General features: G+C 53.9%; 1 protein-coding gene and 1 long non-coding RNA gene across 5 annotated transcripts; both read right to left on the bottom strand.

Moving 5' to 3' along the window:
- Positions 1–1,795: 1,795 nt before the first annotated feature.
- On the bottom strand, positions 1,796–14,322 carry Lrrc32 (leucine rich repeat containing 32). 3 transcript variants are annotated; one of them, XM_006507979.3, is made up of 3 exons: positions 14,233–14,322; positions 9,319–9,413; positions 1,796–5,525 (listed from the first exon to the last, which is right to left on the bottom strand). In XM_006507979.3, exons 2-3 carry the CDS (start codon positions 9,403–9,405, stop codon positions 3,621–3,623), a joined length of 1,992 nt encoding a protein of 663 aa, XP_006508042.1. In that variant the 5' UTR covers positions 9,406–9,413; positions 14,233–14,322; the 3' UTR covers positions 1,796–3,620. The 3 variants fall into 3 exon arrangements, with proteins under 3 accessions (XP_006508042.1, NP_001106850.1, XP_006508041.1); NM_001113379.2 differs by lacking the exon at positions 14,233–14,322 and adding an exon at positions 13,530–13,636; XM_006507978.3 differs by lacking the exon at positions 14,233–14,322 and adding an exon at positions 11,490–11,587.
- A 3,083-nt stretch (positions 14,323–17,405) lies between these two features.
- Positions 17,406–22,362, bottom strand: Gm38588. 2 transcript variants are annotated; one of them, XR_869808.1, is made up of 3 exons: positions 22,233–22,362; positions 20,046–20,262; positions 17,406–17,418 (listed from the first exon to the last, which is right to left on the bottom strand). It is a non-coding gene; the product is annotated as a predicted gene, 38588 (long non-coding RNA). The 2 variants fall into 2 exon arrangements; XR_869807.1 differs by lacking the exon at positions 17,406–17,418 and having other exon boundaries at positions 19,858–20,262.
- Between the last annotated feature and the right edge of the window lie 3,786 nt (positions 22,363–26,148).

Below are 26,148 nucleotides of genomic sequence, written 5' to 3'. Positions count from 1 at the left end.
AACAGCAATCACAACAAAAACCAATAATAAGAAGAAAATAGTCGCTGGCTTCAGAGTGGGAGTATCCTGGGGTTAGGTCTCAGCTCTGGAATCTGAAGATACCATAGAAATCTCTTCAGACACTGTAGGAAGAAGGTCCATCAACTGCTCAGCGTGGGCTTAGCTGGATACACTTAGTAACGGTCACTACATGGTGGGCCACAGCAGAAAGGGGCTGGGGGCAGCGGGTATCCACCTCCCAAGGTCCTGCAGGCTATCTGGAGGACAGGGCTGTTTGCAGGGGGCAGCTGACCCAGGCCCCTGGATCGGGTGGTCTGAGATGGTGAGACAGCTGAAGGGGGTGGCAGATGACACTCCAGGTGGCCTCTGTCAGACAGGGCACATGAGAGCCTCCCTCTCCCTGGAACTGGCTGAAAGCTTAATAAACCTGATGCTCTGATGGCCTAGTTGGCAGCTGTGCCCACGTTTCCCTGAAAACAGGAATTTCTGTCTCACTGAGGGTCTAGGCCAGGTGAATAGGCTCTGCTGTTTGCCAGGAAGGAAGGTCAGGGGCCTGCTGGGTTCCTGTGGGATGAGAGACTCCCAGACCCTGGGCTAAGCCCAGCCCATTCGATGGCCGAGTCTAACTCTGCCTTCCCTGAGCCCCCGCTGTGTGCTTTCCCATCCCTAGTGATAGCTCAGGTCCTCCTCTGGAGAAAGAGAGCTGGGAGCAGGGGCTGGGCAAGAGGCTGGAGGCAGAAAAAAACAATTCAAAGGGACCTTTAGGAGAAGACAAGGGTGTCCATCCAGGGAGGGAGGAGGGCCCAGGGGCCACTCCAGCTATGGAGATGTGACCAGGGTGCTTAGAGTTCGGGGAAGCCTGCTGGAAAAGCAGGCTGGGTGGAGGACTAGCAGCTGCAGAGGGCAAGGGTCTAGGTGTTGGTGTGCTGAGCTGATGTCGCCTTCACTGAGACCCTCTTGACAACCTTCCCCATGTCCGCCTGTGAGGCAGCTCCTCTCCCTTCCTCAACTCTTAACTCTCTCTCTCTCCCTCTCCTCCTCCCTCTCTCTTCCCTCTCCCCCCCCCCCCCTAAGTTGACTGCTTGCAGACTAAATTCTGCCTGGACTCTCTAGCCCCTAGGAGACAATGTAACTCTCTGGCTGGGGTGCAGGGTGCCTGGATGTCTCCACAGAAGCAGTCTGGAGGGACAGATGAGGCATCCATCACTTGGAGGTGGCTGGAGAAAGAGGAGCAGGCGGAGTGGCTGGGGAACAGTAGCTTGAGAGGGAGGAGGCAGCTTCCTGGATGGAGTTAGGGAGGTTGAGGGTGAGGTGAGGGGCCGTGGAGTCCAGGGACAAAGGTCTAAAGGTATGGAGATCTTGTAAGGAGGCCTTGGGAGATCTCAGCTAAGGCAGGGTAGGGTGGGCTGGGGAGATGGGGGGAGGGTTGGGGGTGGGGGAAGGGACCTGCCTCTGAGAGTGAGAGTGAGGGATGGTGAGATGGCAACAGGGGTCTTTCACCGGTTTTAAGATGAGGAGTGGATACAGAGAAAGGCAGTGGGCACATGGCCGCAGACAGGTGGGAAAGAGCCGCAGCCGCTGTTTTCTAGAGCTGGGGTAGGGCATAGGTGATGTTCCGTATGAAGTGGCCACAGTAGAGGCTGGCCAGGGGTGGGCCAGGCTAAGAGCTTCAGTGTCCTTCCCCCCTCCCCCCCAATACCTCACAAGGAATAAAAGCCCCTGAGGAGGGAAACAGGGTCAGGATTCCAGTATGAGGTTATGGGATACCCGAAGTAAGCAGGCTGGCAGGCCACAGTTTCTCCAAAATTATACTTTAATACATTCATGTGAGTTATACAAAGAGCGGGTCCCAGGGCCCGGTAGAGGCCAGTCCTGGGAGGTGAGAGCAGCATTGATTAGTGTTTTCAGAGTTCAGGCCCAGGGGCCACCACGCCTTGGCCTCCAGGCCGAGGAGAAGAGCTGTGTGCGCAGCAGCACCAGTGAGGGAAGGTTCTAGGTCTGGATCTGCCTATTGGTCCTCGGAGCCTTTAACCTTCTCTGGGCCTCAGTCCCCTCACCTGTAGAGTGGGGTAGAGAGAATGGCGTTTTCGTCTTCTTGTACATTACGGAAGCTCTGGCTGACTGTGGGCCGAGCACAGGGATCTGATGCAGCAGGCTCTGTGACTGGGTCCAGGACTCCCCTTCCTCCCTGCAGCCCACAAGCCTGGAGAATGAGTGGAGACAGTGTGTGTGTGTGTGTGTGTGTGTGTGTGTGTGTGTCCCTATTATTTTTCCATGCCTGGTGAGGACTGGCATGGTAGCTGGCCTTGTCTCGTGCTGTGACTGCTGAGCGTAGGGAAACACGGGTACAGCCGCTGGCATCCAGCTCAGGGCCTTGAGCACACAAAGCAAACCCTCTGCCTTGGCGCAACCGCCCAGCTACTTTTGTTCCCAGTTTTCTTCCATTGACTTGCGTGATTCTGAGCAAGGCCTGCACCTAACTTTCCCTATCTGTTCAGTGGGGAGATTACACTCAATGAGATTTTGGGGAGCAGAAAGAGAAAGGAAGAATTCATACTCTTCTGCAAAGAAGGGACACTGAGGCAGAGAGGCAGAGGGTCTGTGGGCGCCTGTCTGAGAGGGAGGGGGTATATGTAGCAAGTGTGCTTGGATCCTGGTTAGGGCAGGGCCACTTCCTGTCCACTTGACAGCCTGCAGGTACCGCACTGGCAAAGCTTTGGCCCCAGAGATGGGAGGACATGGACTTGATTCATTTTGGCTTCGTCAGCTCTCTGAGCCATGAGGCTCTCAAAGGAGAATGCATAAGGAAATTTGTTTTCTTCTTGTGTATAACCCAGATAACACAGAAACCTCTGAGAGTTGGCTTGACTTTGCCTCTGCAGCTGCTAAGCTGAACCAGATAGCTGAGGCTCTCCCTCTTGGCTCAAAAGTCAGGGTGGGGCTGGGATAGAAGGAGGCCTGAGCAGGGGGTTGGGGAACAGGCAGCACCAGGGTCAGTGTGTGTGTGATACAAGAGTGCACTGGAGAGAAGGCCTGTCCAAAGCAGGACACAGGACGGCCCAGGCCTGCGTGGAAGCCTAGGTGATCACACTTTAAGCTGGTGCAGCCCCTAGCCTAGGAGCCTAGACTTAAGACCTCTGGGGAGAGGTTCTGGCTCTCTCTTCAGGTCACAAGTTCTTCATTTCCAGAGAGGCTGAAAGTCATTATCAGCAGATGCGACAGAGCTCGGGGTGGAAAGGACTCAGACAAATCCTCTCACGGGCTGGCTCTCCTGCTCTAAGTCAGGGTGGGTTCTCCATGTCCAGCCTACTGCTTCCCCACCTCAAGCCTATGTGGTCACTGTGTGGTTCAGTGACGGCCTCTCTTGCCTGAGGATAGGCATGTGTTTCATTTACTAGTACCCGGAGACGGGTGTGGCCTGAAACAGATACTCAGCGTCGAGCTGTCGGTTGGCATCCTCTGTGCAGTAAACTGCCCCACTTCGAGCTGCACAGCTGGCCCACAGATGCAGCCTGGGAAGGAACCTGCCCACGCGGCAGTGTGCAGGACACCAAGTCCCTGGTCACTGAGTAACCTGAGTTGGACCCCAACTTCTCTGCCCCTCTGGCTTCCCGAGCCTGTCAGGCTTTGTATTGTTGGCTGAGCTTCTGCCGGCGGAGGAAGCAGATGGTGGCCAGCGTGGTGAGGACGATGGCAGAGACCAGTGTGAAGCTGAGGAGGAGGATGAGGTTGACATTCTTCAGCCCTCCCTTCTCGCAATCCTCTGGACGCACTAGGCTCAGGGACAACTCCTCCTGGGAGCCAAAGCGGCAGATTAGGTCCTGAGTAGCATCCACATCCACTCTGCCCTGGTGCAGCTGGGCCGCCAGCCAGCCATTGCCACAGCAGCTGAGTGGATTTCCCTGCAAGTACAGCCGCCGGAGACTGGTCTCCAGGCCACCCATGGCATTGCCTGGCAGGAGGCTGAAGCTGTTGTTCCGCAGATCTAGCACCTCCAGGGACACAGCCCGCGTCCAAGCGGGCAGGTGGCTTAACTGGTTCTCAGCAAGGTTAAGGCGCTTGAGACGGAGAAAGCAGGGCAAGTCCACTCTCAAGACAGTCAGCCCGTTGCCTTGAAGCTCCAGTACCTCTAAGGATGCCTCCAGGCCCACCAGGGCTCCCGTGGCCACATCCAGACCAGGATTGGTGGAGAGGTCCAGCTCTGTAAGTGGGGTGTGAAGGAAGCTGCCCGCCCTGAGCATTCCCATCGAGTTCCCTGCCATGTTAAGAACATGAAGGGTGGGGATCCCAGAGAAGTCCACACAGCCCGGGGGACCTGGTTCTGCTGGCCCCCCACAGGGACTGACCTGGTTCCCCTGTAGGTTTAGCCTCTGCAGGCTGGCCAGGCTGGCAAAGGTATAGGGTGGAAGTTCTTGCAAGGCATTGTCCTGCAGAAGCAACGTCTGCAGGGACCCTAGGACTTTGGTACCCAGTTCTAATGCTTCCAGCACATTGTGGCTCAAGTCCAAAAGCACCAGGCAGGGCAGGGAGTCCACTTGTCGAGCCTCAAAGGATCGCAGGCAGTTTCTGCTGAGGTTGAGGAAGCGCAGGGAGGTCAGGTGTTCAAGAAAGCTAGCAGGGACCAGTTCGATCTCATTGTAACTCAGATCCAGGTTCAGGAGCTGGGAGAGAGGGTGGGTGCTGGCATTCCGGCTGGGGTTGGACAGTGGAGAGGCTGACCAGCCTTCAGAGGGTGCGTGGAGGTCCTCACTGCCCCGGGGCAGCCCCGCAGGGAGCTGGATGAGGTTGTTAGACACATTCAGGTAGATGAGTCTCGGGAACACGGCCAGGTCAGGGAAGTGGAGCAGCTTGTTCTCCCGGAGGTCGAGCCAGGCCAACTGGAACTGGGCCTGTGGTTCCGGGGCCGTCTGGAAGGCCTCAATGCTGTTGCAGCTCAAGTCTAGTACCTGCAGCTGCTGGAGGCTGAAGTCTGAGATGCAGGTGAGGGAGTTTCTGGAGAGATTGAGGTGAGTCAGGTGGGGCAGGGCCTCAAAGGCACCGTCCTCGATATCCATGAGGACATTGCTGTGGAGGTCTAATTGCTCCACCGCTGGCATACCCCAGAAGGTGTGGCGTGCCAGGCGAGTGAGGCTGTTCTCCGCCAGTGAGAGCGTACGCAGCCTCGGGGTCTCACCCAACAGTCGCTCCACCAGATTGCCATGCAGGCTGTTCCCAGACAGGTCCAGGGAGACCAAAAGGGGCAGGCGGCCCAGACCACCACTGTTGAGAGCCATGCCTGTGGCAAGCCGATTGTGGGCCAGGTTAAGGTGCTCCAGGTAGGGCAGGGCCTGGAAGACCCCAGCCTGGAGGAAGCTAATCTGGTTGTCACTTAAATCCAGGTGACGAAGCGCTGTATAGAAGCCCAGTGGGGAGACCAGGATGCTCTGCAGTTGGTTCCCGGACAAGTAGAGAGCTTGGATGTCCAGTGAGAGCACCGAGGGGACCTGGAGCAGGCCAAGGCCGTGGCACAAGGCCTCCTTGTTCACCTAGGGAGAGCAAGGGTGGCAGAGATGCTGGCATTAATGGGGACAGGACAGTAGGTGGGGACAGGGTTCTGTAGGAAAGATGACTCGCCCTCTCCCCAAGCTTGGGGTGCTTCCCCCAGAGTCCCAGGATGTTAGCCTTGCCTCCACCCAAGCTGATGCCCCAAGCTGCTCTCTGGCCCTGACTGGCAGTCCTGCTGGTGCTGGGCAGAAGGGAGCAGTAGACAGAGACATAGTAGAGAGCTCTAAGAATACGTATGTGTTGACTAGTATCCTGTTCTATGGGAAACTAAGCCATATTTCACTCACAGTGATGCAGAACAGAGGGGCAACATGGCCCACAGCTTCCAGTTTCACACCTGGGTCCTTGCCACATCCCAGATAAAATTCTAGCTTTAGGCTGGAAGCGTCATCAGGAAAAGATGTTTGCAACAGGGAAACCAGCAGGCTTTTGTGCCAGCCCTTTGATTTGGTCCAGCCAGCACAGCTCAGACCACATTCCTGCTGTGACTCGTTCCTTTCTGCAGCTGCTAAATACCACCATATCAGTGGCCTGCTCTGGTCCAGCACAGCATCCAGGTCGTAGGAGTAAGGAGACAGAATAGAATAAAGGGATACCAGAACCCAACGGGTTATCTGATGACAATTTAACTGAAAGATCATTAACAGGACACATCAACATTGACACTCCAGTTCCTTATCCCAAAATTAACTTGTCCTTCCCAGCACCTACTTAATACATCAGGACTTTCAGACTGGCGATCTTGTCAGAGCCTTACAACAGCCCACCCAGTGCATATGGGTAATCTGATGTAATTATAGATTTTTACCAAAATCCAGGTTGGAGAGGGTAAGAGAGACTTCAGGACCACCCAGCTGATATGGTGGGAGTTGGGATTCGAACACAGGGCTCTTAGCAACTCGTTTCCTTCCACAAAATGCATCGTTAAGGGTCATAATTCTATGCAAATGCACATCTCCATCTGGTGGCTCCCAGATTCTCACCCCAGGTGCCCCTGCCCTCCCTAGCAAAGAGTGTAATGTCTACATCAGCCAGCTTAGTTTTACCCCTGCCCCTAGCCTGTCTCCATCGACCCCCACTGAACTGCCTACCTGCGAAAGGCCCACAGACTGTTCAAACTCCACTTTGCCTATGGTACTCTTGGCTTAAACACAGAGCAGGGTCCATCAAGTCTGTCTGTGGCATTGACCAACCTGTCGACTGACTCACTGCAGTCCAGTTTACATGCAGTGACCATGCCTAGCACTGGTCCCACCCCCTTGCACAGCCATCCCTGGACATGCATGGAGCAGACCTGTATGAGAATTCCTCACGGGGAATCCCAACATGTCTTCCACAGAGGCCCTCCCTAACTGTGTCTTCTCCCTACAGCTCAGTGTCCTGGAACAATGGTGGAATGGGGACCCGCAGACAGTGAGCTCTGCACGGACAGGGGCTACTTTGATTGACATGGATGTCTTGGACCTGGCCCAAAGAAAGTCCTCCGGAAATGTCTTTTATGAATGAGTTGCAGACATCTGTGCTTAAGCAAAGGGCCTTGATCCAATCAATGCCGGAAAGAAAAGAGCTAACCCAGATATTCATATTCAAGCCAGAGAGAGACATTAGAACGGAGTGAGCCAGCCCACCTGCTGTCCAGATGCTGAGGTCAGGGTCTGCCCTGGCAGTAACTTGCCTGTGTCACAGGGGTCCAGTGGCTGAGGTAGCAAGGAAGAAACACAAGCCTGGCATCCCTGTCTGACCTAGCTCTGAGCCTCCTTCCCCCCAGACCCCCCAGGCCGGGCACCGTCTGGCTATGGGCACCTGTGCAACTGCCTACTGCATAAAATACCTTGACAAGCCTTGTACTTCCAGAAAAAGCTGCCACCTGAGGCTCTAGGAGACCCAATAACATCCCTCACCAACACCCATAGAAACTAGACACCTACTTGACACTTAGCTCCTGGACCACCCTGCTGTAAGCAGCATTGAGATGAGCTCAATGCAAGCATGAGTTTCTTTTTGTGTAAACGGAGCCTTCAGCTGCCCAGGTACTCAGGCTGGCTGAACAAACACCACCAGACACTATTTACTATGCATTTGCAGGGTGCATGCCACGCTTCCCCATGTAAGCCCACACCCATGGACTCTCCCTTCTGGGTAAGCAGAGGCTCTCCAGGACCCCAGCTCCAAAGGGACCATGACAGGAGGTGACATAACCTGAGACCACCTATCAGAAACTGCAGAGGTCCAGGGGAGTACCTGGTACCCTCCTCTTTGATCCAGCCCAGACTTCAGAAGGAGCCTGAAGGACTGGACCATCTCAGCACCCTCCCTGCCCTTATTGCTGAGCTCTGACTGACTGCTAGAAGTCTCTGGTGCAGAGATATAGGGGTCTTGGCTGGGGTTTAGCATCCTCCTTCACTCTGCCATGTCAGTCACTGATCTGCCCTCTTCCTGAGGGGGGAAGGAACATGCTATCCAACTTCACTTCCCATCCATACACAAGAGGAGAGGTTCTGGCAGTGAACTGCACAGGGGGAACAGGGTTTGAATCCTGTCTCTGTCATTTCTGCTGTCGGAGCCCACAGGGTCACATGTCTTTTCTGCAGCTGGGTCTAGAGCTCTTTCTGACAGTTCAGAAAGTCTTCTCCTATCTCATGCTTCTCAGAGAGCCCCTGCTCCATGCCCTCTGTCTACAGGTGCCAGAGTCCTCACCATTTAAGACCTCAGTCCGCCAAGGCTGTGGGCATATGGTGATATCTGAGGTCTTTGCTCTCATTAGTCTGGGTGTGAGACTCTCAGGATGTCTCTAAGAAAGAATTAGTGGCCACAGCAGGGCACACAGACCCCAGGAAATGGCTGCTGGCATTTCTGGCCTCTTTACACAGTTAGTCCATTCTATGCCCAAGTGCAGCTGGTGGTGTGCCTGTCCTGCTTTGCAAGTATTCCTAGAGCAGCGGTTCTCAGCCTTCCTAACCCTGTAACCCTTCAATACAGTTCCTCATGCTGTGGTGACCCCTGGCCAGAAAGTTATTTCATTGTTACGTCACAACTGTAATTTTGCCATTGTTATGAATTCTAATGTAAGTATCTGATATGCAGGATATCTGAGCTAAACCCCCTTAGGGGTCGAGACCCACAGGTTGAGAACCACTAGCCTAGAGGGTTTTTCTCCCTATACCTCACAGGGTCACAATGTCTTCAGCCTGTATGGTTTCTGCCCCCTAGGAGCCCTTGGTCGGCTGGGTAAGACAGTTTTTGGCTATGGATGAAGTAGCACATATCCTCCGTCTGCTCAGCATGGAGATGGGGGAGGACACAGAGCCAGAGGAAGGAGCAACAGAAGAAATCAGCAGTCAACGGTGGGAGAGGTTTCCTGAGCAAGGTGGCCTTTGACCTGGCTGCAATGAGGGAGGAGCATTCTAGCAGGCAGTCCAAGTTCAGGGTCCCAGCCAGGGAAGGGCTATGTACCCGGGAAGAACAGTACAGCGGAGCCTTTCCAGCTTGTGTAGCCCCCAGGATGTCCCAAAAGACCAATCACTTGTAACAGGGAATAGAGGGCCAGTGGCCCCACGGTCCCTAACTGAATAACCTTGCTTAGGTCACCTGGCCTCTCCAAACTTCCCCTTCTGTAAAATAGGAACAAATGCGATTGTTAGGTAGACAGGCTTCTCAACTGTCTAGTGTATGCGCGACAAATACCGAGGCAAAGCTCTATCCTTTGCTGGCCCCACTAACCTTTGACCTGGACTGGGCTGTGGGACCCCTCACTCTGCCTGCACTGTGTCTTACCGTCCTACAGGGCACTTGCTCTCGACGCTGAGAGATAGCCAGGCCCAGGGTCAGCATGGCCAGGAGTAGCAGGATCTGGTGGCTCATGGCTCTGCCTAGGGTGGAGAGAAGAGAGCAATGTTGAGACCACGGCTCCCCCCACCGACAGCAGCACCCACTTGCCCTCCCTCGGGGATCCTGACAGAAATCGGGAGCCACGTGGGCCGTGCGCGGGCCTCAGGGGAGCTGAGAGTAGTGGTATTCTGGAACTCAAGAGGCTGAGGTAGGAGGCCAGGGATTGCAAGTTTGAAGGCGAGCTGAGTCATTGCTCAGAGGAAGCAAGACTTTTAAAGCAATGTATGACCGTCTGCTTTGCGTTTACCTAAGGCCCACCTCAGGCCATTGAAAAGGCCCAGGGGTAAAGGCTCTTGCCATTAGGCCTGAGTTTGACTCTGGGACCCACATGGTGGAAGGAGAAAGCTGGCTCCTGGACTTCAACTTCCCGCTACACATGCACACCTCCCTTCCAATAAATAAAATGCAATAAAAAAACTAAAGAGGGTCACCTGGCAGAAGACAGTTAGGAAGGGGTGCTCAGGTGACAGAGGGACCCTAGGGCAGGGCCGGATTGGGTGGGGGAGTGAACCTCTGACTCAATTTCCCTCCAGGCCCCAGGCAGGCCCCCATCCCAGGTCCTTAGCCCCAAATGGAATGTTTCATTCTCCACAAATCCTTCCTTTTGACCTTTTACTTTTGGTTGGAATTCTTAGACCTTGTCATTGTCAGGGGCTGGCCGGGTGCTGACAGGAAGCCCCACCCCAGCAGGCTGCCAGGCAGCTACTTTCACTGAAGGCTACAGCTGCCCAGGTCCAGAGCTCCATTGCAGTGTAAGCAGCCAGCACAGGGACCCATGGGGACCTCAGAGGCTCTTAGCAGGGGTGAATCCCTGTGGACTTGAGCCATGTGCTGGGGAAACACAGATCAACCTGTTAGTTAATTAATTAATTAATTAATTAATGCATTCACTTCCTCCCATACTGAATGTCACCTCACATCTAGTTCTATGCTGGGAAACAGGGAGATTACAGCCTGGACATGGCGGCGGAAGCGTGGATATGGCGGCGGCAGCGTGCTTGCGAGGAGAGACCATAGCACTCGCTCCCTCTCATCTCTGCTAGGCATCTGCTGTGTGACCTTACACAGGTGTTATCTCTCTGACGTTGTTTCCAGGGGTAAATGTCAGGTTTTGTTGAGGACAACAGACATTCTATGAAGGTGTTACAGCATATCATACCTCACCATCAAACCTGACGCTCAAGGACTCAGCTCTGTTTCCTTACACATCTTAGTTTATAGAAGGGAAAAGACAAACAGCCAAACCAAAACAACACCGAGGCTCAGAGAGGTTATAAAATACAGCTAAGACAACACAGCTACATGGTAGACTCTGTGCCCTTCGCCTCTGCACTTGAAGGTCTCCAACAGTGGGTAAGGGAATGAGAGTTGCCACTCTAAAGATGGCCTTGGGAGAGCTCTGCAGGCCTGTGCCGGCTCTTTTGACTGTCAGAACCCACTGGGGATGACTCTCAATGCCGTGGCTGCTTATCTTGCTGAAACACGCAGGGGCTAGTGTGGCCCTTTCAACTCTCCTTCCTGGCTCCCCCAGAGCCCAGCCCTGCCCCACAGTGCTCCGCTTTCACTGCAGGCTATGAATTCACAGGAAATTTTGTTCTTTTGGTTCAAATGCAGTCCCTACCTGCTTAACATCAGCATCCTCAGAGCTAAATGAAAGCCCCTGGCCTTCATCTCCAGGCTCTGAGCAGCTATCCCTTCCTGGGCCAGCCTTCATGTCCAGGCCCTGGGCAACCATCCCTCCCTCGGCCAGCTCTTGTCTCCCACCTGACTTGTCATTGTCCTCGCTCTGTCTCTGAGCCCTGAGCACATGTACGGACCTGTGCTTCCTTTGGACCTCTGGACCCCTGGCTTCCTCTGCCTCCCCTGCAGCTCAATGTCTCTTCACCCGTGGAGCTTAGATGCCCTGTCCTCTAGGAAGCTTCCTCTGGTTCTCACGGTTACCCTGTGTTCTCAGGGCTCTCACAGTTGCTGAGCATCGGACAGCTCAGTGTGGGGCACACAGCACACCCCACTGTGATTCCCTACCTCTTGAAAAGGAAGTACCCGTGGGGACCCACCTTATGACACAGGGAAGTCAGATGGCGCAGCAGCAGGCAAGTCTCCACTATGGGATACAGGTGAGGAGAGGTCCCCCTGGCCCCTCCCCGCCCTAGTCCAGCAGGTTCAAAGCCGCCCACCTTCACTGCAACAGCCAACTCCACTGTTTGCCTTCTTGCTTCCCTCTAGGACGGGACAATCTGCCCCATACATGGCACCCAGTGACGTTTCAAAATCACATGCCAGATCTTACAAATCACTTTGAAATCTCCAGTAGCGTTCAGACGTCACCCTCTCTCCCATCAGCTCCACCTACCACCTTCTTCCCCTCAGCAAACTCCTCAGTCACCTCAGTACCTTCCCTGCTGCCTGGTGGTGGGTGTGTGTGGGGGGGAGGGGGATGGGGGATGGGGAAGGACTCTGCTTGGCTGCTCCCTCCTGGTCCAGAATGTTCCTGCTCAGGCTCCTGGGTGTTCTATCCCCCCTCCCGCTCTCATTTCTCATTTGCTTCATTCCTTAAGTATATGCTCACTAAATTTCTCCCAGGGAACAAGTGGCTGAATGATGTCACAAATTCAGCTGCAATAAGGACAAGTTAGGACCTGGGGTTAAGGTAGGGATGCCCAAAGGGACCCTGTCTCTCCTTCCTCTGCACATCCAGAAGAGACAGTCCCCACAGAATTATGGTGGAAAGAAGCACCCTGCTGTGCCCCATCTGCAGCAGTGAGAACTCAGCCCCCCAGGGACAACCAGAGGCATTCAAACCCAGGGCTCACTGTCAAGCCCCACCACTGGCTAGTGTGGTCCTCAGGGCAAATTCTTTATCTCTCCTTGCCTAGGTGATTCATCTGCAGGACACACCAGTTCCCATTCCAACACTGGCTATCCTTGCTTAGCATGGATCAGGTGGAGCATGACCAGGAAAGTACTGGGACCCTTCCATGTCCTTCCCTGATGGTTCAGATACCAACGATGCTGAGGATAGAGGTCCTGGCTCTGCAGGCAGGTAGCTGGATTCTGATTGGAGAGGTGTCAAAGAATATCTCTGTATGTGCTTGTATGTGTGTGTGCACATGCACGCGTGCTCGCGCGTGCATGACAGAGGGGGACAGACAGATAGTGGAGTCAAACCTATAATAAAAATAAGACTGCCCCTACTATGCAAGGAGGTTACAATTTTTCTAAGCCCTAGGTTGACTGCAGGTCTTTTAACTCTCACAACCACCAAGTGAGGTGATTACTATAATTCCCATTTACAGACTGGAGGACCGAGGCTTGGGAAGGCAAAGTGCCTGATCCTTAGCCCCTAGGTGTGCTGCAACTGGGACTCAGCCAGATCTATAGTCCCTTAGTGCTGGGTGGTCTCCACTAGTGCAGACCCCACGGGCACCCTGTGGATCTCTCTCCCAGACCACGAGATTCAGAGAAATGACTTACCCTAAGGCACTTGTACAGTAAATCGAAGAGTCGGTATCAGAATCCAGCCCCTGTGCCTCCAAAGCAACTGCCAAGACTTCCTTCCTAAGTTACTCAGGAGCCTACAGCCCCAGGCCCAGGAGTATACTGAGCGGTAGGGCTCTCAGTCTGTTATGACTACTGTCAAAGGGGGCCTGGGAGAGCAGCTTCAAGGCTCACAGTGCAGTGAATCACTCACTAGGGGCAGCCCGTTCTAGAGACATCCTACATCTCAGGGGAATCAGACCTTAACCCAAAGGAATGTGCTTGTGATGTGAAATGTCAGGGTGGAGGTGGGGTAGGGGGGTCCCTCCTATCTATCACACATAAAGAAGTCTCCCCAAAGAGTTCTGGGTATCCCCTCCAGATAATAGTGGTAGTGTGGAAAGCCCATGTCTGCCTGGGGCAGACCTGAATTCAAATCCTAATCTGCTTGCTTGGCTGTGTGCTCCTAGGCACACCCAGAGCTTCCTGCCTCGATTTTCCCAGCTGTCAAATGGGAACGCCTATCTGAGCCCTTCCTTAGGTAGATCTGCTAACACCCGGGTGCCGAGGGAGGGTCCGGCCCTAGCTCTCTAGGCACCGCCGCCGACCGCCGCCCCTACCTGGCTCAGCGCCGCCGCCGCCGCCTGACTCCTCCGCGCATCGTTCGCGCAACCCCGGGGGTCTGGCCCGCCGAGGCCGGACCGCTGCAGCGCCGCTCCAGCCGGCCGGGAGGGGGCGGCGCCCGCCTTTTAAATAGCACCGGCCGCCCGGCCACGCCCCCTGGGACTCTGAGCCGCGGGGTCCTAACACCGCCCTGCCAGCCGTGCGGACCTAGGAACCGAGCATCGCCTCTGCTCTGGAATCGCCCGGACCCAGCTAGGGCGGCGCTTGAAACCGAAAAACGACTGGAGGGAGAAGGATCACAAAAGAAGCTAGGCCGAGGCAGCCGCACGTGCAGCCGTGGGCCCGCGAGGTCTTGGGTGCAGGGAGCCGCAGGTCCGCGGAGGAAATCCTGGCGCCACCGCACCAAGGCAGGGGGCCACCCAGAGGTGACTGGCAACCACCGGCACGGAAGGAAGTGACCCTTCTTTGGCCCTGGGATGGCCCTGAGGGGGTCCCATCCACCCCCCCCCCCCCCCAGCTATCCTGCCTTTAAGTCATCTCCAAGCCTGTCAGTGTCCCCTGCTTACTGATAGAGAAGCTGAGGCTAGGAGTGGGATGAGGGAAAAGCCAGCTGGTTGAGACTTGTCAGGTCCCCACGGACATTTGGGGGACCTGAGGCTCTGATAGGTTAAACTGCATAATGACAGTCTCATAACTTACCCAAAGCCGCTGCCTTTACAAGGTACTTAGCCTCCTCAGACACTGGCACCGTGCCCTGCTGGGTCTAGACTGAAAGATGGGTGAAGAGTGTTGCTGCCGTCCTCCAGTCTCTAGTTCTGTATTCATAATGTTCTCCCTGGTGGTCACAGCGCCTAGAGGAGGGCCATCCACCCTATCTTAACAGCACCAAGCGGGGTGAGCCAGAGTAGGGCTGGGCTCTGAGCTGGGCCTTTCCTCCCATCTAGTCCACAGTGGTTGGATGGACCCATGCGGTGCGAACAACCCAGAGAGGACAGTCCCTGACAACTCCAGTCTAGAGCCCTGACCTAACCTAAGGTCAGGGAAAGGTTCACCAAGGAGGCATCCTCTGATGCTATAAGGAGTCAGAGCAGCAGAGTAGCCCAGCTTCCTGCCCCCACCCACCCTCGGGAGCTCTCAGGGTTGTGGCTCTCCCACCTCAGCCCTTGTGTGTACTATCTAGTCAGACTGAACTTCAGTTCCCCTCTCTGCCAAGTGTAGAATGGCAAGAGCCGCTCTTTTGGATGAAGTCGATGTAGGCCTGGGCCTGCACCCGATGGGTGTTAGAGACCGTTCCTCATCTGCTGCTTTAGGAGGACACCTTTTCCAGGTTGGAGTCCATGGGGTCATGTATCAATCGAGGAAGGGGCTTTGTGACTACTCTGTAGCGAGGGCAGAGCATGAACAAAGACTCAGGTAGGCTGGGGCTCTCCCTACCTGCTTCCCCATGATGGCCTGATGCTCTCTCACACCGTCAGAGTTGCCCTAGAACTTGGCTCAAGGTGGGGGCAGGGCAGGGCTGGTGCCATCACTACAGGATGAGCGGCCTGCTTCCCTTGTGCCCCCAGGGGCTGCGGTTGTGGTTAGGAAGCACATGGGGTTCTGTGCCCGGATGGGGCTCCCCAAGAGATAGGAGATAGAGGGGCAACCAAGCATGTCCTCCCCCAACTACAGAGGTCTCTTGGGACTGAGGACCAGGCGGAACTCTTTAGCCCCCACCCCCTACATCTCTGCTCTTGAACTGTCATGCTGTGTGACTTGGGGAAGGTTGCTTGACTTTTCTGACCTCCACTTGTTTCTGTAGAGCGAGACAAATGGTAAATCTACAGTTCCTCTGGCTGGGGAGACCACATAAGACAGACTGGGTTGAGAACCCAGTGAGGAGCCTGTCTCTCTTCCGCAGGCCCTGGGAAGCTGGGAAATAAAATTGTCCAGCATCCTCTCTTGTGGGCAGATGTGAGGCTGAGGAAGTAGAGCAAGGAGGGTGGCTGATCCAGAAGTGTAAAAGTACCCTCACCCCCTCCAGGAGGCAGAGCTCGAGTCTGCAGGGAGTGATGGATGTCAGAATCCAAGCAGGGTCTCATTTACAAGGCAGCCACGGACAGCACATTTTTCTAGGACCCACGGAGGGCATCTTTCCATCAGTTTCCTGCCACTGATGCTTCCATCTGCCAGAAACTGGATGTCTTCAACACAGTCCTCAGGTGACAGGTCAGACAGGGGACACAACTTTTCCTGGGTCCTTACTGGTTCCACCCTGACAGAGTGGCTCTCAGACACTCAGTCTTTCTCAAGACTCCCTGGGGGAATTTTGCTGAGGCAGGATAACCCTTGAGGCATAGGAGCTAGTGACCCAGAAGGCCAATGGTGCACAGATCCACTGTGACTCGGAGCATGCTGCTAAAACTCTGTGAGCGTCCTGTCCTTGCTGAACTGTGGATCGGAATGAGAAGGATCCGATCCCTAATTTAGTCTCCATCGCCCTTTGCCGGACCCCTGTTCTGGCTCAGTCCTTTTTATTTGATATACCAGAGTAAAGATGGCCACACACAGCTCTCCATTAGCTTCTATCCTCATCGACTGGAAAACAAGACTCAGAGAGTTCAAGTGACTGTCTCAAATCACACCACTTGGGAGTCAGGAACTAAGCACAGGTTTCCATCCTACACCAGAATCTAGTGCTCAGTTATGGCTATCTTCATTCTGTGACCCTGCTGACTACTGATGCAGGCTCCTGGGAGCCAGGGAGTTCCCCCACTAGATGCTAATAGGGCCCTAACTGCTGGGCCAGAACCCTGGCTTCCCCGGCTCTTCCCCGTTCATCTTCCCTTATACAAAGAGGGTGCTGACCATACCTGTTAAGGATCACGGCTCTGACCTTGTCTCTTGAAGGGACAATAAGAAAGTACAATTCATGTGTCTAGGTGTCAGACATATTAGAGAAAAGAATTTGAAGCCGAAAGCCAATACTGGGCCCAGGGAGACAAGCCCACATAGAAACTAGGTGTGTAATTTGCACTGGGGAATGAATGGCTTTAGTGCAGGGAAGAGAGTTGTGGAATGGGGTAGGGTGGATGCTTTTCTGGAGATCTCCCCTTGGCTGGTCATCATGGCCCCTTTCAGGGACAGGCTCGGAGATTCTGGCCTTATCCATACAATGGGTAGGGCAGGTCATCTTGAAGTCAGCAGGTCTATTGAGCCTGGGTGACCCCCAGAGGGCTGGTTTTCTGTTCTTAGTGGAACATGTGATTGTCAGAGTCATCCATGCAGGGGTAGCAGGTGTCGCTGAGGCCCAGTTTCCCCCAACTCTCCTCCCCCATCACACAGGGGCCTCCAGGCTCTGTGTACCAGCAGCGCACCAGCAGCAAGCATCTCCCAGCAGTGAGCACTTTGACTGATCCCCCTACAGGCTCCCCAGGCCCCCAGGGAGTGGCAAGGTGCCAAGTGAGAACTTTTAAGACAAACACGAAGCTCCAAGCATCTTCATAGCGTGTCTGTGCTGAGCCATAGACCGTGAAACCACAATACTGCAGCCGGGGACTGCTGGGAACTGGGGGGTGACCCAGCTCACAGGCTTCCCGGTTAACCATTTGAAGGTCAGATCCCATGGGGCTCTATCATGAGGGTAGTATGTCATGGCCTTATCCATGGTCTCTGAGGTGGTACTGGAGTTGGCAGTTATGGGATCTGGGCTTCACGTAGAGGACAGGTTCCTGCCAGGGACCCTCAGCTCAGCATCCTCACTGTGGTCTCAGATCATCTTCATCTTCAGTAGAATGGAGCACAGCTTCAGAGGTGGTGAGGGGCTGACGGGACCAGGGAGGGAGAATGGTGCAGGGCTGGATCATCTGGTCGGTGGTGTCATCTTCCTCTGGGAAAGCCAGAGTTCTGGGGATGGCAGGAAGATGGTGAGAGCGTGGGGGAAGGACCTGGGAGGCCTGGTTTGAGGAGAACTGTAACACAGAGACCTTGCCCCGTAGGCTCCATGCACCCCACGCTCTCACAATGGCCACCCTGTCCTGGCAGTTCCCTGAGGCCCTTTCCTAAGGTGAAGACTAGATGCCAGGTTCCTGCCTGGGCTGAGTTTGCAGTGGGCATGAGGTTCCATCTTCCTCAAAGGGCTAGAAGTCCCACATTTGGCAGAGCCTCTGGAATCTGGCTTCCACAAGTCAGACTGATCCCCACGGCTAGGGGTCACCTTCCCACACTTCAGAGGATGCCATCTGCCTGCTCTCCTAGAATCAGTAAGGTGAGAACACAGCCTGTGGTCACATGGGGAGAGTCCAGTTCTCTCGGCCCCACTCACTGTCTTCAACATGCTCCACATTGGATGTGAAGCTCCTGGCTTCACACAGCAACCTCTTCAGAGGAGACAGAGTCCTGCTCCCACACTTCCTAAAAATGAGAGTTCTTTAGTCTGGTTAAAAAAAGATAGCAGCCTCCCAAGGGAGGCTGACTCAGCGGGTTGGAAGCGAGCCCCAGAAACTGGACCTTTAGTGAACCTCGGTGGTGTTGAGGCTGCTGGTCCATGGACCTCCCTCTGAGAGGCAGCTACACTAGGATGGCTCTGGACATGGGGGACTATGTGATGGGGGACAATGGGCGGTAGGGTAAAAGGACAATGGAGAGATGTCCTCGTCTTGATAAGCAAGCACATTTACCAACCGAGCCATCTCCACAGGGCATCCCTGTGGGCTTGAGAGCTTGGCTGGAAATAAAAGGGCCTGTTTCCAGGATCCCTAGTCTTCCTCACCAGAGGTGGTCTCAAGCTGGTAAGGCAAGGCTAGACCAGGCAACTTTTGAGTTATAGCACAGTCAAGCTCCACTACACCTAATAAGGCAGGTTTTAAAATCATCCTCAGTGATATTGTCATCTCCATTTTGAGGGTGATACATGCTGATGGTAAGTGATCAGCTGAAGGTCACCGAACCAGGGCACAGCAAGCAGATTCAGCTTCCTGCGCTACATCACCAATCCTGTGACAGTCCCTAACTAACTTGCTGGTAAGAGGCACACACGTGCTCCACCAACACTGTGTGTCAGCAAACAACACCCACACATATATGCCTTCCACACACAGCCTTGGAGACAGCCAGAGACCTCTGGAGCACACATTCATGGAAACAAAGGCCTGTCACCTGACACAAAATGCCACATAAGTGTGCAGTGTCACCAACCTCTCAAGCTCCTGATGGGTCATCTCAGGGTTGGTAAAGTGTTTGCTGGTTAAGCATAAATGCATGAGTTTGGATCCCTGAACCCTCTTTAAAAGCTGAGTGTGGTGCACATATTTCTAATCCCAGTGTTGGACTGGATTGGACTGGGCTGTGGGCTGGGCAGGAATTGGAAGATAGAGGAGGTTAAGAGACAGGCTAATCCCTGGGAATCGTGAACTCCAGGTTCAGTGAGAGACCTTGTCTCAAAAATGAATAAATAAATAAGGTGGAGAGTGACTGAGCAGGCCACCCAACTCTGATCTCTAACCTTCACATGCACATGCAAGCATGTGTGTGCTCCTGCACAGACATGTGCACACATATACAACACACACACAGACACACAGAGAGAGAGAGAGAGAGAGAAAGAGAGAGAGAGAGAGAGAGAGAGAGAGGTCACATAGTCATCACACACAGATACACACACAAGTTCAGCACAAGAATGCAGGGCTTGTGCAGAACACATCACAGGTGTATACACAGCACACATGCATGCTCATACACTGTATATAGAATGCAAACTATGGTTCACATTTTTTTTTTGAGTCAGGGTTTCTCTGTGTAGCCCTGGTTGTCCTGGAACTCACTCTGTAGACCAGGCTGGCCTTGAACTCAGAAATCCACCTGCCTCTGCCTCTGCTTCCCAAGTGCTGGGATTAAAGGTGTGTGCCACCAACTGCCCAGCGAGTCCAGGTATTACAAATGCAGCAGGAAGGGAGAAAATAGAGGAATAAGCCGTGAAACCCCACCAGAAGGACAGAATTGAATGCCACAGACAGGGCGGTTATATTGGAAAGCCAAGTTGGATGCAGCAAATGTGGCTGGAAATCAGAACAAGCATTTTTCATTTCATCATCCTTTGTCTGTAACAAGGAGACACGCAATTTTGTCTGAATGTCAACGTATGGCTCACATCTTATGTGTATGGAGGGACAAATGTTCCAGCTCCCCCAAATCCTTGTTCGTACACCAGAGATGTGGACAAAAGTCTCCTTTCTGTGTGTACACATATACACACTCAGACACACAGGCACATTTGTAGACACACTCATAGGAACTGGGCTGCCATCTTCAGGGCCCAGAAGTAGATTTTCTCACTGTTAGTCCACACAGGAGCCATGTGTCTTTTACTACAGCTGATTCCCTAAGGTACAAAAGGGAATGGGGGGGGGGGAAGACATGTTTTGGCATCAGTTAGATAGCAGCAGCCGTGGAGATCCCGTGATTAATCCAGACAAGGAGGCCGGGCTATGTCAGGGGATGCTTGCCCTTCTCCCCGAAGCTGCTCCTTTTCAGACCTGTGATCTCTCGGAAAGCCCTGGGCGTTGAGGACTCTGCTCTCTGGTCTCTTCCGGGCTGGGTGGGTGGTGCCTGCTGGCTCTCTCTCTCCTCTGAGCGGCAGGCAGGCAGGACACCAGGGTTTGAGGTCTGAACTCTTCCTCAGAACAAACTTGATCCTGTCTGCATGCATCCCGTAGGTGTGCCCAGTCTCCTGGTGGTTAGCTGTGCTGCCTGCTGGCAGATACGGTCCCGAGGAAGAAACATTTAGATAGTTGCTCTCCCTGTGTGTTTTTCCCAGCAGTAGGGACAAAGCCCTAATTCCCAGCTGCCTCTTCCCAGTCAGACTTAGAAGGGAGCTGACTACTTTCCTGTCTTCCCGCTCCTCACTGCTGCCTCCGGCTCCTCAGCCTACTGAGCCGGATCACAGCCTTCAGGCCAGTGTCACCATGGATGGACTCTGTCCCTGGTTCCCTCGGCCACTGGTCTGCATCCCTCCCTAAGTCTTCCTTCTCATATCTCCCTCCTCCCGTCTGAACCCGGAGCCTCTTCTGGGTTCTCACCCTTTCCCTAGGACAGCTTCCTAGTCCAAGGCCCCCTTTCCTGTTCCTATGTCCCTGTGGCAGCCATGGGTCGGGCCACTCCCTGCTTAAAGAGCTATGATGTCACTGTGGTGGGGCTCATACCACCCCTCCTGTCTTTCCTCTCTCTTGGATTGTTCACATCATCTCACAGATCACACAACCACACATGTCCTCTGCCCCCCTCTCCTTCCTGCTCTTTCCAGCCTGTTTGGTTATCGCCACCAAAAGCCCTTTCCAGTTCCCCACTCTCTTTCCTCTCCGGCTCCTCCCTCTCTGCTTCCCTCTTCCCCACCTCCTCCCTCTCTCATGGAAAATTCCAGAGGCGAAGGCTGGAGGAACTTCCTAGGAGGGCTCCATGCTGACCCTGCAAAAATGGCCCAAAGGGGTCTCGAGTGTCTGTATTCCTTGGGCTCAGGAGCCAGGGAAAGGCCACCGAAGGAGGGACAGGAGAGACACTGAAGGGGCTACTGCCGCGCACAGCCGCATAGCCGCACAAGTCTGAAGCATCCTAGGTCTCTGGCCTTCCCTTTGCTCTCCCACAGCCTGACATACTATTAGCTGGAACGTGGCCTCTGTCCTCAGCACCCTTCTTAGCCCTTCTATTCATGTATACATCTGTTCATGGCATTGCCCTAACCGGTTCCTTTTCTGGCTTCATCTCAGAATGCTCATGTTTCCACTGTTGGGCTTTTCCCTCTCCCTCCCTCTCTCTCTCTCTCTCTGTATGTGTGTGTGTGTCCATGTCACCTCATTACTCTGTAGCTCGTGAGGTTGCCAGGTTGGTGTTAGAGTTGGCTTTGGAGTTGAGGTTCAGTTCTGCGAATAGGGTGGCCGGGTGACCTTGACCCCAGCCTGAATACCTTCATCTAAAAAGATGGCTCCTACTTACCTCGTGGGACTGTGGAGAAGATGGAGTCCCAGACACCTCATACACATTAATTCCCTTTTTGTGTGACATGAAAGGTGCTCTACAGCTACGTGTGAAAGCCTCACAGTGTTTCCAGTACCAAGCCTTTAAGGAGCCCAGGCCTTAGGGTTGGGGGAATGGCTAAGTCAGTAACGTGCTTGTCATGCAGCAGAAAGGCCTGAGTTCTGACTCCCAGCACTCCACAGAAAGGTCGCTGTGTGGCATGCACCTCTAAACCTAGCGATAGGGAGCCTGAGACTGGAGCTCATTGGCTAGCCCAATCAGTAAACTCTGGGTACAGTGAGAGACCCTGTCTCAAAAACTAAAGTGAAGAACAATCAAGGAAAATTCAGCATCAACCTCTGGCTCTATTTGCATGCACACATACCTAAACACAATCTACATACATGTATACACTCATGCACACCTGTACACATGTGTGTACACACATGGGCACACACACACACACACCTGGCTAGACCCTGCATAGTTGAGAGACCTGGTCTGTAGATCTAGGGCTCAGAAGAAAGGCCAAGCCATCAGTGGGAGGCCACTAAGTGTCTCGCTGTCTGTGAATGGGACAATCTGGCCTGCCTCCCAGGAGAGGGTGCAATAAGCCACGGGAGCCAGGGAACGTACTCTAAATGAGCTCGACCTACTTGTCATTTGGTAGAAAGTGTGACTAATGAAAGGCCAATGAACCCTTTAATACATACCTCCCGGTGCCCCCAGGCCTTCTGTGTGGTGACAGGACACTGATTCCTCGCTGCCCTTCAGTGGTCAGGTGGAGTCTCCAGGCAAGTCGATACAGTTAGTTAAGCCTACCACTGCCCTCCCTCTTCCAGCCGGCCAGCCAGGTCACCAGCCTGTAACTCAGAAAGCCTGTCTGCTTCTGGAATGCCTTGCCTGCCCCCTAGTGGATGTCCTAAGATCCATCTCTCTGAGACTGGCACCTTGAACAGGACATGAGTGAGGGTCAGGGAGAGGGGTCGTGTAGACCTCAGACCCTTCAGGAGGGAGCCAGGATTGGACTGGGGACCTTGACTTCTCATTAAGGAGCAGCTGACCCTCTCCCCAGGACCTCCAGGCTGTCCAGAGACTGTGTAGGCGATGGACAATCCATGTGTCCCTCTCTGCAGTGTGTAACTGCCTCCAGCTTAATGTGGCTTCTCTTTTCTTTTGAGCAGTGTTCCCCAAACATTGGTATCCTTACACCGGTGCTTACTTAACAACTGTAGCTGCCTCTACCTCTTCTGCCACATTAAATTCCTTCTCTGTTGACCAGAGACTCAAGTTACAAGAGCAGGGCATAGACCTGGCCCTGCTCAGGAAGCCCCAGGTCTCAGATCAGTACAGCCAGAGTGGCTGGGAATGAAAATCCATGGCAGATATCTCTTGCATAACACTCAGGGGTGGGACAAAGGCTCCAGGGAAGGCTTGGAGGGCTTCCTGTAGGAAGTGGCAAAGAGCGAGACCTGGAGAGGAGGAATCTGTCAGGAGAGGTGGTAGCCAAGGGTCTGGAAAGAAACACCAGGCTGTGCATGACTGCAGTTGCTGTGGGGTTGTGAGCAGAAGCTGTACAAGAGAGGCTAGGGCAGCTGACATGCCACAGAGCCTAAACCACTGGACCCTGAGTGGGCATCAGTCCAAGGAAGGATCCCATAAGAAGTCTATGGGCTCCTTGGCTTTGTCACTTTGCGTATTTGCCCACTCACTAATTCAGTCCCTCACCTGCCTCTACTTGGGCATCAGGCTAAAGGAATGAGCTGGAGAAGGCTGCTGCCCCAGAGCTGCCAGCCATAGCAACTGTTAGCTCATTCAGAGGAGGGGTGGGGAAGGTTTATAGCAACAGGAGGAGGCTTCTTCAGATGGGCTTTGATGGGTATGTAGCAATTTACAGGGCGTTGGAAAGGACTAAGGTCATTTAGGTAGACAGCGGCAGGAGCAAAGTTGGGGTATCCCGAGGGGCCTGGGGAAGAGTAGAGAATGTGCCACAGCAAATGATCTGGGGTTCTGGGAGCCTGTGGTGGAGCAGAAAGATGCAGAGCCTGGAGGTGAGCTAAAGACTCTGCAGTGTTCCAAGTCCACTACCCCAAATCATGCCCAATTGCATGATGGGGGACTGACTGCTTCCAATCACCTGGCTCCACCAGGGACCCCTCTGCTGAAGTATGACCCCCCCATTTCCTAGTGAGGCTGGAATGGTTCTCCCCTGAGAACCCACTCCCAAAGGATGGGAGGATACCTAGGCTGGTGGGACAGAGGGACATCTCAGTCACCAGCTAAAAGCCAGCATAGGACTCTGCCTGAGTGTGTGAGCTCATGTAAGACACCAGGCTGGCTTCTCTCCAGAGCCACTGTGCCTGGCTCCAAAGGCCCCACAGCTCTCTAGACGAGAGCCTTGGTCCTGGAGGCAGACCCCTGGGAACATACTGGGGACTGTGGCTTTTTGGAGGGGGGCTTCTCTAGTGCTAGGAGGCAGGGGTCAGGGAAGGGAGAGGGCACACTACCCCCTCCAACTCTCCATCTCCTGGTTCATAAAATGGACAAACAGTTCCTTCAAGGGTCGTGGGCATGGTAGAGCTAAAGACAGGCCTGACCATGCTGAGCAGGCAGTATGCAGGGCATAGTGGGGGTACAGCCCACTCCCCAATTCTGACAAAGAAGTGTAGGGCAAGGGAACACCCTCAGAGGGGCCAGCTCACATAACTACTTGTGCTTAATTGGCAAGTTTTAGAGCCAGGGTCCCACTCCCCACCCCAAACCCCAGATTCTTCCAAAGGTGTCTGTGTGCAGAAGTCTGAGAACAGCTGCTTGGGCCACCAGTGGGGACATCTCCTTGGTGACCAGCTGGCTGGCTGCTCTCCTGTACTGCTCAAGTGTGAAAGCCTATAGGTAAAGCCAGCTACACTAGAAATGGCACATACATGGGCATGCACAGACACATGTTATAGGAAATACAAAGGTGAGCTGCACGGTGCTCACAGCAGGGCTTACACAGACACTCAGATTCAACCACACACATGCTGAAGCCAGGCTTGCAGCTCTCCAGGCTCACAGATACAGTGTCACCTGCACTCAGAAACACAAAACACAAGTGCATAGACACAGAAACTCATAGACAGTGCTTGCATGACACAGTGACAGCTCACATAGGCTCATTGTGTTCTGCCTGCAAGGCTTCACAGAGATTCATGGGTCAGGTCACTTACATGTGTACACCCTAAGTCATAGCTGTCCCATATCCTGAGTTTGGGTGGCTTCCACTTCCTGACCCCCCTTGGATTGCACAAGAGCCCACAAGACAGTAAAGGCATCTGGCCTCTGTAGTGAAGTGGGGATGGAGGCTCAGAAACCTGTGTGATGGTCGAGGCTACGCAGCTCGCAGAGGGAACACCAAAGCCCAGGTGAAGGCAGTTTCCATGTGTTTGCCCATCATGTGCAGATACCTCTGTATCCCTCTGTGTACCCCAGGACACTCACAGCATCCACATGTTCAAGAATCCAGACAGCCTCACTGACTATCTAACCAATCACTCATGTCTCAGAGGAAGATACGGAGGAAGGTTTCCAGTAAGAGCTACGGGCCTGAGGCAGGCCGTGAAGACCCACAGAGCAAGCAGGTCCTCCATAGCTATACCACACAAGCCATAGACACATCCCACCACACACAGGAGGGCTTCCCCTTCCAGCATCTGTAGGATGACTTGGTGGACTGGCATAATGTCCCCACATGCTTAAAAGGATTAGGTGCAAAGTTACACAGGTAGGGATGGCCAGGTGAAGGGAATCTGGACACAGTGACCCTAGAATAGTTTTCCAGAACCCCTAGGCTAGAGTCTTACCATCAGCTCCTTCTCCCAAAGGGCTCCAGCTAATAATGGGGACATGAGTTACATGTGCAGCTGATCTTGCTGGCTCTGAAATCAGCTGCAGGGATTTGGGGGAGCGTTCTTTGATGTGCTGCTGTTTAGTGAGTTGGGCTCTTATATTCTCCTCCTCCTCCTCCTCCTCCTCCTCCTCCTCCTCCTCCTCCTCCTCCTCCTTCTCTTCTTCCTCATTATTATTCTGAACTCTCATTTCCTGACAGCCAAGGAATTCTCAGCCCCTCTCCCCCATCATGAGATTCTGGGGCCCTACATTGGACTCTCAGCACCGTGCTCCCAGATGCTGAAGTTGTGGACCTGTTCTGGTGAGGCAGGGGAGTAGTCAGGACTGGGCGCTGCCTATGGGCCCAATGGTATACTCCAGCCATTCTGAGAGAGAGAGAGAGAGAGAGAGAGAGAGAGAGAGAGAGAGAGAGTCCTTTTGATGCTCTTAGGGAGGATAACAAAGAAGCCCCAGAAGCACTGTGATGGGGCTTGGGGCGAGGACAGAACCAACACACACACACACACACACACACACACACACACAGAGGGGTGGGGGGGTACACTGGCCAAGCCTGAAGATCCCTCTCCTGCCCAGCTTTTACTTTTGCCCAGAAGAGCTGTGTCACTTGGGGCAAAGGCTCCCCGTACCCTGGTCTTGAGCCCTTAGCTATGTGCTGGGGACAGGATCTTCCATAAGGAACAAGGGACTTGGAGACAGTGAGCTCTCTGCCTCAAAATGGCTTGTCCAACACTTCAGGGT

Source organism: Mus musculus, chromosome 7, assembly GCF_000001635.26.
Source record: "Mus musculus strain C57BL/6J chromosome 7, GRCm38.p6 C57BL/6J".
Classification (NCBI taxonomy): domain Eukaryota; kingdom Metazoa; phylum Chordata; class Mammalia; order Rodentia; family Muridae; genus Mus; species Mus musculus.
Note: the sequence above shows the minus strand (reverse complement) of the source record. Positions and strands in the feature narration are given on the sequence as shown.

Coding starts and splice junctions, on each gene's coding strand:
- Lrrc32 (XM_006507979.3), bottom strand. CDS start 9,405: ATGAGCCACCAGATCCTGCTACTCCTGGCCATGCTGACCCTGGGCCTG. Junction 5,526..9,318: donor AGCAAGTGCCCTGTAGGACG/GTAAGACACAGT, acceptor TGCTCTCCCTAG/GTGAACAAGGAGGCCTTGTG.